This window comes from Trachurus trachurus, assembly GCF_905171665.1.
Source record: "Trachurus trachurus genome assembly, chromosome: 23".
In the NCBI taxonomy this organism is placed as follows: Eukaryota; Metazoa; Chordata; class Actinopteri; order Carangiformes; family Carangidae; genus Trachurus; species Trachurus trachurus.
The window spans coordinates 11,584,247-11,597,430 of record NC_139912.1 but is presented as its reverse complement, the minus strand read 5'-3'; the positions used below and the strand labels follow the sequence as shown (position 1 = coordinate 11,597,430).

The following is a 13,184-nucleotide window of genomic DNA, read 5'->3' as shown; positions in this document are numbered from 1 at the left end:
TGCATTCTGGGAAACAAAGATCCTGGATGACTGAAAAGAGGGTTCACTCCTTTCATTCTGCAAAACAAACGGCCCAGGTGCTGAGACCGATGCACAGAGTGAAGCCTCTTGTCATCCAGCCTGGTTGGAGGCAAGAGACGAGGAAAACAAATACGTGCATGCACATGGCGATTTATCGAGGCCGGAAAAGCTATCGAGTTCATTTTCATTTATCGTGCGATTAATTGATTTATTGATTATCGTCCCAGGCCTAACTAGAGGCATCAGCTAGTGTGAAATATTCCCTGCAAAAGAGAGATCTCAAAAGACTTGTGGTCAAGAATTGTTGACTTACATAAAGCTGAGAGGGTTATAAAGTGATTTCAAGGGGTTTCATCAGTCCACAGTCAGCCAAAATGTCTATAAATGGATATGATTTAGTTCTGTGGCTACTCTCTCTACAAGTGGGCGTCCAGCTAAGACAACTCCAAGGGTACAGAGCAGAATGATCAGTGAAGTAAAAATGAATCCTAGGGTAACAGCTAAAGTCTTAAAGGAATCATTGGAGATGGTTAATGTCTCTGTTCATGAGTCTACCTCACACAAATCACTGGGACAAGGCTGCATGGAGCATGTTGTCCATGGCAGTATAGCACTCAATGTGCTGTTTGTCACTGTGTGTACCTCTGTACACATGGACAAGAAAAAAAAGAGTTTTTTTATGCACCAATAAAAAAAAATATTTGTAGCAGCCATGGTCAAGGTAAAAGCTACAGTAAAACTCTATGCAGCTGAATGTTCCTGTTGTAGCCAACCTCAACAGTATAGTTTAATTTTAGACAGTGAACCAAAACCAAAAGTTCAAAACAGATACGAGTCGATCTCCGAGATCAAGGTACAGCAGTTCCCTGTCACCCCATAACTCACTTTTTTTTCCATGGAAGAAAAACTCTTCACTTAGAATATCCTACTTTTGAAAGAGAGTCACAGAAAAAGCTCGACTGAGTTTGCACAATGCTTCTGCAAGTCACATCAGCCCTTTGTTCACAGAAGAAAAAATGGAGCTTTTAAAGAAAAGAACACCATTCTTCACACTCAGAAGAGACCCAGAGTCTGGTACATGGTCTCTTGAGTCTGTTCAATGCACAGTGAAATCAGAAGATTATCAAGGCATTCTGGAGCTGCACATACTGCCCAGCTTCAGGGACCTCTGGTTCAGTGGCAGGTCATGGCTCTTCCAATGGGATAATGACCAAGAACATGCATCTTGAAGCATCTGAGAACAGATGAGAAGGGAAACAATGGAGCGCTCTGAAGTGGCCTGCTGTTAGTTCTCACTTTAATCCAATTGTACATCTACAGAAACAGCTGAAACCAGAGCAATGTCTGTGTTTAGTTATTACAAATGGGGGAAAAAAAATCTGTTTCTTCTTAACTTCACTTCATAAATTCAGTTCTGTTTCTAATCCTCCTTTCTATCTCGCACCGGATATTTATTCAATCTGTCATTTATTTGTTCTTTGCTGGTTTCTCTCTCTCTCTTGTCCTCGTGTGTCCCACCTCTCTCCTCTGCAGCTGGATGGAGGAGAGATTGACGTGGGAGTCAGATGAAGCGAGGGACACATCAACGACCCACTGCCTCGTCACAGCTGACGCACCACTCAATCCGTCAACCACCAACCAACGGTATTATATCATAAACTCAGTTAGCGGAGGGGCCCGGTGGCTGCAAGTGCAATATTGTTTTCATTTGACGTTCGCAGAGGTCAAATGAGAAAGCCATCCATTGCGCTGTCAGGATTGTCAGCGCATGACAAACGAGTTGGATACAATCAATCATTTTCACTTTATCTTTCTATTCCAACGAGGGTAAGGCCCCCCATACACAAAGAAAAAAAAGTTAAACAAGCATGAGGCAGTTTTACTAATCGTTTGTAAATTAGAATTTCCTGCATGAGGCATACTCTGATTTGTTTTTACCATCTGTCATCTCATCTTTGCTCTTTCTATGCTAATCAATTAAGCAGCCAAAAGTAAAAGCAACAATACATTCACACTGCACATTTTGTGTTGTCATCCTGGTAATGTTGTCTTATCACACTGTCAGTCCAGAGTGACAGAACCATACTTAGGACATCATGGACATTTATGTAAAGTGGATTTAAGGTGGCACAACAAGATTTGAATTTAGTCTGCAATGGCATTTTCCCTGTTGGCAAGTGCAACACACACATACACACACACTGGTTGAATCATCCTATCCTGGGGCATTGCCTGGGTAAAAATAAGGCCTGGATTATGCAGACGAGTGCACACAGTTTGGAATGTTTCCACTGGCCAAGACGGTGACAGAAAATGTTGCTGATGACTCACATTAATGACAGATTTCATAAAGCATTCTAGTATCTAGTCCTAGTTCGAGCAACTCTCTGCAGCAGGGAAAGAGATGGGAAGACGAGATTGGAAGATATAGTGAGAGCGAGAACAAGGGGGAGAGAAAAAAGAGAGAAGACACAGGTAAAACTTGAAAGGGGACTTTGAGTGAGCCAAGAGTTCACTCCAACCTTGTCTGCCCCACTTCGTTGACATTTTTCAGAAGTGTGTCAGGCAGCGATGGCTGCAACGTATCAGCTCTGTTCACTTGCCTTGTTAGACCACAGCAGCCTGCAGCTAAACTGGGACGCAACATAATATGCACATCTAAACACCTTTATAACTCACAGCAACGCACCAGAGGGGTGAGGAAGCCGCACTGTAAGGGATGCGGTAAAAAAGTTTCCCCCGCTGATAGAAATTAAAGGATGCTGGTATTAAACATCTTTGATGAGATGCAAAGACACGATACTTCCACAAATTGGCTTGTCGGATTTCCCATGGGGGGGGAGGTTCCAAACAGGAAAAAAAAGCATTTGACTTTGAACGATCTCACCCCACTATGGTACACATATTCAATAATTCACACTTACAGATCTGCATTTGCTACGCTGAATATAAATAATTCAGCACCACAAGTGTGGCAGTTGCAACACTTTCCAGCAACAGTTTATATGTGCGATGTAAACGTCATCGTATAGTACATATAAATTGTTATCCATGTATATTCACATTCACATATGAACACTGGCTGACTGAGCAGCTCCTGACAGGGGAGGCTAATATGTTTCCTGTGTTGCTGGGGGGTACACTGCAGGATGGATTGAATGACTAAGACACAACAAAAACAACTTGAACTGCTTTCAAATGCCCTGAAAGCCTTGTCAAGTCTCAGCGCAGCCAGCTGCTGAGTAATACACTATCAAAATCCTCTTCGCACGGCACAAGTAGAAGTTGTTTTTATCCCATTTCACTGATAGAATTTTAAGTAGACAGTTGTGTGAAAATATGTGGTATTAGGGATTCCAGCGTGTACATTTAGTTATGCAGAGTCAGGGTGCAGTGTATTTCAAAGCCACAACAACAGGCCACAAAAGCCATTAATGGGAAGCTTGGAGGATTTACGGCTAAGAAGTGTATCTTCAAGTTGGTTACACAACAGTAATCTGATTGAATCTGACTTATTTCAAGTTGTAGTTAAAATTCTATTCAACACTCGGTCGGGCCCATGAATTCACACATGGTGGGAATTAAATGTATCAGGTTCCAGTGGATGTCAAAACACATTTGACACATTGGCTTGATTTCAGTGTCTAAAAGTGTCAAGTGCAGGTTGTGTGTGTGAATGCATGTGTATATCAGCCAAGATGGATCAGGGACAATGTATTGAGCAGTCTAATAGTTTGTGCATGAAAACTATTGCACATTCTGGTGCTGCTAGATTTGATTGTATGGTACGGTTTGCCAGATGGGTTGGGGGTTGGGAGTTATAGTGGATGTGAGGGAGGAGACTTTGAAAATGTAGAGAGCTTTGAGGAGGCAGCAGTACTACGTGTCCTGGAGGTGTGGAAGGAGAAGTCAGTGTTTGCAAGATCTATTTTTCTGTTCACGTTCCCAGCTTTGGTATGACAATCCTTATTTGTTACACGGACAAGAAAGAGCCTGTACGCTAAAACAGCACCATACGTTATTCATGTGCTGCACCTTTGTGCTAATTTCTCACTCCACTGTTGACCTCAATAACAGTTCCTCACTTCCAGCATGTCTTTCCTCTACAACAGGTTCTGAAACCTGTGTTAACAAATGCTGAGATCTCCCCCCTCTACCTCCACTAACACCATCTCATTCATTCTAGCCAGATGTCCTCATTGTAGTTAGCAGATGAACCAGTGTTAACAGGATAGTGACATAGTACAGAGCTACAGTAGCAGCTCATGTTAGTGGAATTGACCTGTCCCTGTCACTCAAAGTGCAACCCTAACATCTATAATCACAGCCCATTCTATAATCTGACTGTCCTCTTTATAGCAGAACATCTATTAAACCGACTAATAAGATGACACGTGTGTGTTAGAGAGTGAGAGAGAAAGACAGTGCGTAAAAGTGAGAGAGAGATACAAAGAGAGAGAGAGAGAGAAGGATCCAATTAGAGGACAACCAATCACTGGATTAATGAGAGGGTAGGGATGACAGATTACTCCGGTATTCAGGAATGGTTAAAAAAAGAAAAGAAAATGACGGAATGGAGAACTGGGGAGGGATGGCATAGGGTAGACATGACAATGGTGTAGCGGGAGAGAGTTAGAAATGAAATAAAGATCGAGAGAAAGGAGATGGGGAAAGAAGAGTAAGAGACACAAAGGGGCTGAATCCTCATTTGCTTTACAAATCCCCTTAGAAATGAATATGGGTTGCGGGAGCAAAAATCTATAATCCTGAAAGAAAAACAAACCAAACAAGGACGAGACAGTCAAAGGATAGAGGAGGTAGAGAAGAAAAACGGTTGAAGGGATGGAAGAAAAATGAAATAAAGGATGAGAAAATACAATGCTCGACAATCTCGAGCATATTTGTTACAGAATACAATTCTGTGTGTGTGTTTGTGTGAGTGTGAATGTGTTTGGCTAGCTTCCTTCTCTAATGAGTGTATAATGTGACAGAGACAAGCAGGGTACAGTGTGACTCAGCATGATGCCCCTGTCCCTGAAGCTGGATACACACTACACTGTCAAGGTGCTCCAACAGTTGTGCCACATTGTAAATTATTTATACTTGATTACAGTTGATATTTGTAGCACTAACACACCTCTAGAAGAGTGTGTCAAACATCACCAAGCTGTGTCACCACTATAGAATAAAGAAGCAACCGTATTTACATTCTTTTGCTTGGTGACAGGAAAGCGGCGACACCGAAGTTTGCACTGAAAATGACTTTGCCATCTAGATTGCAGAGTACATATTTGCAATCGCTGATATGAAAGAAATGACTGAGCCAGGCAATCGTTATATAGCTCGAGTAATTATGTTTACTTTCTTTAATTGATTTTGTGATAAAGAGGGATGATTGCGGCGAGGACAGGGTTTGCATTTGTGAAGCGTTAATGAAAAAGGAGGAGATTATGGAGCTGTTTCTCAAGTTTGTTCTATAGTAGATGTCTTCACTGTTAAATCCAGGGATCAGAAATACGACCAACCAGCACTCAGTCTGGAAGAATTAAATCAGTGAATGAATGACATGAAATACAAATACTGTGTGTATCACTATATAATAATACACTGAGCCCACTGTCTCTCCTCCATCATCAAAGTGTAAAACCTCACCCTCCTGTACTGGACTCTGACACTGAACTGAAGACGACCTTCAGTCCAGCCAGGCAGGAGGTCCGTCTACTGGTCCACCCCTGGCCTGGCATCACCCATCTACAGGGGAGACTCTGTTCTCAGGCTCCTGTTGTGGACCCCCTGCTCCTCTCCGTCTCTCCCTCTCCCTCTCTCTCTCTCTATCCTGCATTTGCTCTCTCCCGTTCCATCTATCACACTCTCCCTCCGAATGTCTGGGTCCCAGGCCCCAGAAACAGCAGGTGGCCTTCTGCTATCGACCAGCTCGGGCTGCTTTAATAGCATTTGCCACCGCTGGGAATTGGGAATGTGCGTGCGTGCGTGTGCAAGCTGTTATTGTAAACCACCGCAGTGATCCAGCAAGTAGCACCGCACCGTGTTTCAAAACTCCAGCATATAGGAGTGACCACAGGGTGACCTTTCAACCTGGATGCCTCTGTGAGGTTAACAAAAAGAACGCACAAGACCTTCAAGGATATTTTGCATTTCCACAATAGTCTGTGATTGTCTTTGATACTGAATCAAATGTGTTTTGACTGATCTGAATCAGAGTAGGCGCTAGCAGTCACAAAGAAGTATTTATCACCCATTTGAATCTGAATGAAGATCTGACACAAAGACGTGATGCTATCACAGTAAAATTAGAAAAATAACAACATCAGTGAAATTGACTAATTCACTGTGGAAACGATCAGTCATCAGTCTTTTGATACCTAACAGAAACGTGTTGATTACCAAATAAACATCAAAATTATAAAGGGTTGTAACCGATTGCTGTTGAAGCTTTCACTGCTGTATCTCATTCTGTAAACCATTTAGCACTAAACGAATGAGTTTGTGTTTGTGTGTGTGTGTGTGTGTGTACACCAGAATTGAGAGCATGTTTCTGTGTGTTCTGTGTCTCTATGTGTTGTGTTCATTAAAAGCTTTCTATATTTGTGTGAATGGTAATTCCCAGATGTTCCTCCTAAACAGTTAGTGGAGGTCAGTCCTGTAACTAGGCTAATAGACTAATTACTACACACATAGTGAGGAAAAAATGGAAATTAAGTGTTGCTAATAATTAATTTGTTATTCTGTAATATCTTCTGTAAACCCAATTACACGCACTGCAATACAAAAGAGAAAGAAAAACTAAATTCTCGCATTTCTGGTTAACAGAATTGCACAAAAGCGTGGTAAGTGGATGCCATGACAAAATGGCATCCTAAATATCTTTATTCTCCTCACTTGTGCTTCTCCCTCTCTCTTTCTCTCTCCCGCTCTGTGCAGATGGACTGACTGAGACCTCTGGAGAGGCAATGAGAGCTGTATTTGAAAGGGCACCTTCAACTCACTGTCTGTCTGATATTTAAAATGTTATCGGGATAATCTGGGCACTTAAAATGGGCACACATTTGCACACACAAACAAACTGCACTACACATTAGTAAATACTGACACTTTGATGGTGCCAGAGAGGTCTATAATCCTCTGGAAGCTGCAGACAATATACAGGGGTAACTAGGCTATCGCTGCCAACAAAACAGCAGCGGCCTTCTGTGATTACGGGTGGCAGGAGATAAAGAGGAAAGAGAGGGGGAATGATGATATGCATATTATCTGTTCTTCAGAGCTTTTGCAATATTATTTCGAACACTGGCATTAATAATGGACAATGAGCAGAGCTAAAGTGAACTGAAAAGAAAAAGAGATGCAGCATGGGGTCTGATGTGGCCCCAGTCACTTACACAGCACCCTGCTGGAAAGAGAGTGATTGTGTTTAATGGGAAAAGTTTGTTTATACACTTTCTGTGTTGATGAACTTTCCTCACTAGTTGTTTATTCATCAAAGTCATTTTTGCTTTGAAAAAAGTAGCTTGCACAATTTAATTTCACACTGATGTGCCTGCTTGGAAATACAGATGTGACTGTGTGGATTTATGTGTGTAGTATAAAGAGGAAATGAAGACCTAAGAATACCGTAACACTGTGAGCCACAAGAGTGTGTGTGTGTGTGTGTGTGTGTGTGTGTGTGTGTGTGTGTGTGTGTGTGTGCGCGCATTTACGTGAGTTCAGCATGTGTGTTACGGACTTTCCATGGTGCTATTTTAGCGAGGTTTTGCCTCTGATAGAGGTGTTCGCAGTCTCTCTCTGTCTGTGTCCATTACACAGAGTGCTGCTATTTCGCGCCACATTCCATGTCATCAAAGGTACTTCTAGATTGTGTGCGTGCGAGCGTGCGTGTGTGTGTAACTGTCCGCGTACAGACATGCACAAGTGGACGAAGACCACTCTCCTCTCTCCCTATAATTCAACACATTTATTCACTCCAGCTCTACCCTCAGTGTGTTTCTATAAAAAGACATGGTCATAGCATCCAACAGTCCATCCAATCCCTTTCTCTCCTCTAGCCGCGCTGTAATGAAATCCTCTATGCTACACTAAAGGTTATTCTACCCTCTGACATAAGAAAATGATAAATGTCTGTGGTAATGATATTGAGTCAGCAGGGGGACCTCTGATGTGTATACTAGTCTGTGTGTGTGTGTGTGTGTGTGTGTGTGTGTGTGTGTGTGTGTGTGTGTGCGCGTATGAGTGTCTGACCTGGGTCTCAGACATGACATAGAGGTAGTGGTGGTCAGAAGAGAAGGCCATGTCTCTGAGGATGGGTCCATTCTCCACCGCCTGCACCGTCTCATACTGCAGAGCACGAGAGGACCCGTCCACCCGGATCTGGAAAAGCAGAGAAGCACATTAGGAATTACGTCAATTTATGCAATAATCATATTCATATTTTAACTTAATTGATTTTGCAAAAGGCGACTGAAGATGCAAAACAAGTGCATCTTCGCCCAAAATTCAGCTGTAATAGTGGACATCTGATATGGTGGGGGTGAACAGCCTTGGCCAGAATATGAGACATTTTCACTTTTTGCATTAACAACTGCCAAGCAATACAGAGGTAGTCAAGAGCACAGAAAGGCCAGTGATGCCTGCTTTCTAATAATTTTCTTTCACAGTATCTTTATTGTAAACATTTTTCTTATCCATTCACAAGATACCGTGTAAATAAAATGGGTGGTGGAAATGAAAGGACTGAAAAGAAAACGCGCTGCCTTTCCCAAGGAATAACTTGGCAATGGAACAAGGGTGGAGTCTTGAACAACAAGGCATATAATTAGGAGACAGGTTATCATTAAAAAGGTGCTTTTGGACATTATTATTGGCAAAATTGCCCATTTCCCCCATTCTGCCGCAGGCTTTTCCCATACGTCATGATTTTCTGTGCTGTATGCGAGAAGCTCGTCTTTCTATCACCGTTTCAGCAATTCAAAAGTCATTATGGTAATTAGGCATCTGGGTGAGAGGTGTGGTCTGTGAGCCCCTAGGTGTGTTTACTCAGCAGAAAGTGGATTGAACTAGCCCCACACACACATGGTGGTGTGAAAGAAATGTTCTGGGTTGTGCCTGAACATCTGCTTATATCTAATCTCTCTAACACACACACACGCACACACACAAGGTGTGTTCCAATGGTCCTCTGGCTGTAACTTCAGTAACACACAGGTCTGACACCTATACCTACCCCAGCAACTTTCAGCACCCGGTAGAATACACATTCACACACACACACACACACAGGCCTGTGTGGGCTTGCAGACAGGTGTGAAGTGAGTCTTGTTAAAGTTGTGATGACTCTTGGTGGTTTTTTGTACTCTTCAGCACGTAAGGGTTCAGAAGCAAAAGGCACAAACAGGAGATAATTGGACAGGAAGCAGATGGCTGTGCAGACAGGTGAGTCACTTCATGATTAATTATAATACACTGATGACAACATACTCTGTGTGTTCCCTCTGTCAGCATATCATTATAGATGCCTTTCTGCCGGCCAGCCTAAAGCTACAGTAAAGTCTCTTTAAGGTCAAGAAGCCTCAACTGTTCTAAGAGCCTAACCTTACACACACCAGCAAGGTGTTTATGAGTTCATCGCTGAAATAAGCAACCTGCAGATACCTCATCTTAACCTCAAAACCTGCTGCTACCTCGCCTTGACTGAGGTGTCAACCACCACTTCCTGCTTGAGAGGCTAAGAGTAAATATCTCCTTATTTTTAGTGGAGGTAATACGTCAAGTAGTTTTAAAATACATTGCAGCATCTCAACAGAAACCACAGAATCAACTGCTCCTCTATTCTTCAACTTTTCTTTGCCTTTGCTTAGACAATAAAGTACTGTATAGTAAAGAAAGAAACCTAAGTACCCTGAGTGCAGTTTTAAGCCCTGCCCTCCTCCTGCTGTTATACTGATATCCAGTTTCACAACATGACATTTCTTTAAGCAGGCTCCATCTTTCACCCTGATTTCACCCTAGTCTCCCTTCTCCTTTGTTTCTCAGTCATTCTTCCTCGCTTGCTCAGCCTCCCGCTTGGCTTGTGTAGTGATCTTGATCTCAAAGGACCTTGAGTTCTGTTTATCAAAGCCTCACACACTTTCACTGGGAACTATTGTATGCACTAGGGTCAGCTGAAAAGAAAAGAACAGAAGGCAAATAGGAGATAGAGTAAGAAGAGAGGGAGATACGAAGAAAGAATCCACCACACGAGCCAGGGCCAAATTCAGCAGGTGGGGTTATCTAATCTGCCCAATTGGGTGAGTTAATTTGAGTCTCTGCGCGTATGTGCACAGCATGTCTGTGTATGTGCATGTATGTGAAGATGTGTGTGTATCAGCTTACACCCGCTGCATATGAAGAGAAGTGTGGAACCAATTGACGAACAGAGTTAAAGGGCAGACAGTCTACGGCAGTGGTTGAATGTAGAGTTTTATTGTGTTGGGACGGATCCACAGTCACCGGGGAGCTGAGGGCTTCAAGGGGAAGCTCCTGTATATTATCCCTCAATCTGACCACCAACAAAACAAATGAGCCACCAGGGAACACACAGCATGTCCGCAAGCATGCAGCGCTGGCTGGTTTAGTCACACTGGGACTAGAGGGGAACTCGCAAGGGAAAAAGAACGATTCAAATCAAAGGCCATGGACTTGTTTGTATCATAATTGGCACATATAAAGTATTTAATAGTACATTTACCCTATTATTTTTGTTTTAACAACACAGCAGGTTTACCGTCATTTAATAGAGATTTTTTAGCAATTACTTAATCTCCCCTGATATTTAACACCACACTTTAGAAATAATAACACACCAAAAAGCCCATTCATAGTGTGTGGTGTACTCTACAGTCAAATGAAAGTAGGCCTAATCATACAGTACTGCACACATTTTATTACACACACACCACCTACAAAAAGCCCATTCAGTACTAAAAAGCAACACCTTAATTCCCTTGATGAACAGCTAAAGCTAATGATTCTGATTTGTTGTGAAATGACTAATATGAGTTTCATTGTTGGCAACAGTAATTATTAATATATCTTTAAGTAATAATTTCATCAGCTGAAAATCATTAAGGCAGCTACAGTGGTGCTAGCCAATATTATCTGATTCCTTTTCAACAGTAATAAAGTGGATTAGCGGCTCTATGCTAAATGGATTACAATGCTAATCTCTGCTATCACATTAGCACTACACAATAGACATTCACTGCCAGACAGACTTCATTCTGCCTCAGAGTAGTGGGAAGGTGAGAGATGCATTGGGCCCACATACAAATGCACACATCCCAATGTGTGTGTTCGTACATGTACTCTTCCTTCTTTTCACACACTCACACACACACACACACAGGCGCGTGCAAGCAGAGGCAGTCTGGCTGGGGTGACTCGTATGGTAATGAGGGACACTCTATGGGGAGAGTTCCTGGCACTTTTGACTCACAGAGCACACTTCCTCAGCCCTGAACGTGTATAGTAAATATTTCTTCAGCAGCTCTGTGTGTGTCTGGATCCGTATGCGTGTGCATCTGTGGAAGATTTCATCACTATACTGCTAATTAAACAGAGAAAACTCCAGTCCTCTACAAAAAGACCACCCTAGACAAAAACTGTATCCCCCTAGTGGCTGTGACAGACAACTGCAGTACTATCAGTGAATACAGAGGAAAAGACTGCTGTTTCAGCAGTAACAAACAGTGCAGATTGAACCTCAGGTATTCTTTTTTTACTCACACAAAAACACAAACATTCACACATTCAGAGTAAATAAAATATTTATGGAGTATTTTTAAACCTATTCAGACCTCCCAGGATCAGTGACTGACTCCTTTGTTTTCTTGAGATCTGGCATTAAAGCATAGTGGAATGGGTTATACTGACAGCTGAAATACTGACAACTGTAGATACATTTATAAAACATTTGCAGCATTGCAGTGCGGAGTTAAAGAAATCACACCTCATAGGCAGATGGTCTTTGCTGCCTTGAATCTGTCAATGAAAAATAATGTGCCCAAAGTGACTCTCTCTCTCTCCATGGGGCTAACAGCTAGCAGAAGGTGTGATACAGACAGGGAAACCATTCCGGTGTGAAAACCACAGGAGTGCCTTCTCTCGGTTTCCTCGTACTGGCAGTGTACACCACAAAAGCAAATGGAAGGTACTTGTACTGCACTGCACTTCCTCTGACTCTACATGGAATCAAATCCTGGAGTATTTGTCTATAAATATGGTGTTTGACAGAATTAAAATAACTGTAACAGCCATGCTTAAACTGTTACGGTGTTACGCTGTAGTATAAAATCAATAGGATGTGCACCAGAAAAGATGCACTCATGTATCAAGTAGCTACCAAATCGGGAATTTAAAATATATAAATGAAGAAATGAAAATATTCCAGTATGAAATTACTATAATGTCAAAACATGGATTGCTATTTCGTCAGTCCAAACAACATCTAGGGTCAATAATGTTGTTGCCCCTCTGGAACCTTCTTCCAGTGAAAATTACCCTTTGAAATTCAGTACTCCTGGTTGCACATGCGAACACTTCTATTGATTTTGGATAATGTCAGTGAACTGTTGTGCCATTATGCAGAAACTACTTTACATCAAGTGGTGAGATGGATTGTCCACATTTTAGGAGGGGTCCAGCTAATTCTCAGGAGGCATACAATACTGCTGTGGTAATGTAAGGCAAGAGCGCATCATACCAAGGGGCAACTCACTGTGCTTTATAACAAAACATTTGGAAACGGGAAAAAAATAGCATAAAAATATAAAATTAAAAAAAATGAAAATAAAAAACCAGAATAGTAAAAATCGTAAAGATTAAACATACAATTAAAAGCAAGAAAAAATAATAAAGAAAGTACTTGTACTTTCTTATATAAAATAAAATTAAAAATTGATTAAAATAGATCATAAAATATGAGTTTGCGGCGTGAAAGATGGATTTGTATTGGTAGCCTTGGTGCAGATGTCAGTTGTGTCTGGGTGCAGGATACACAGAGCCAATACCCACTCTGGACAACAACACACTGGAGAAACTACATAGTGAAAGTTTACTTCCTGAAACATACAATAACTGGTTCTGAGTGATGACTGTGGACGTGATTGAAG

The 13,184-nt window shown here is 41.9% G+C and overlaps 1 protein-coding gene across 2 annotated transcripts in view; it reads right to left on the bottom strand.

Moving 5' to 3' along the window:
- plxna4 (plexin A4) overlaps positions 1 to 13,184 on the bottom strand; it is a 233,008-nt gene that overhangs the window by 88,499 nt on the left and 131,325 nt on the right. For both annotated transcript variants that reach the window (XM_083999274.1, XM_083999275.1), the window contains exon 4: positions 8,278 to 8,406. In XM_083999274.1, coding sequence (XP_083855400.1) covers positions 8,278 to 8,406 — 129 coding nt within the window. The remainder of the gene's footprint in view (positions 1 to 8,277; positions 8,407 to 13,184) is intronic.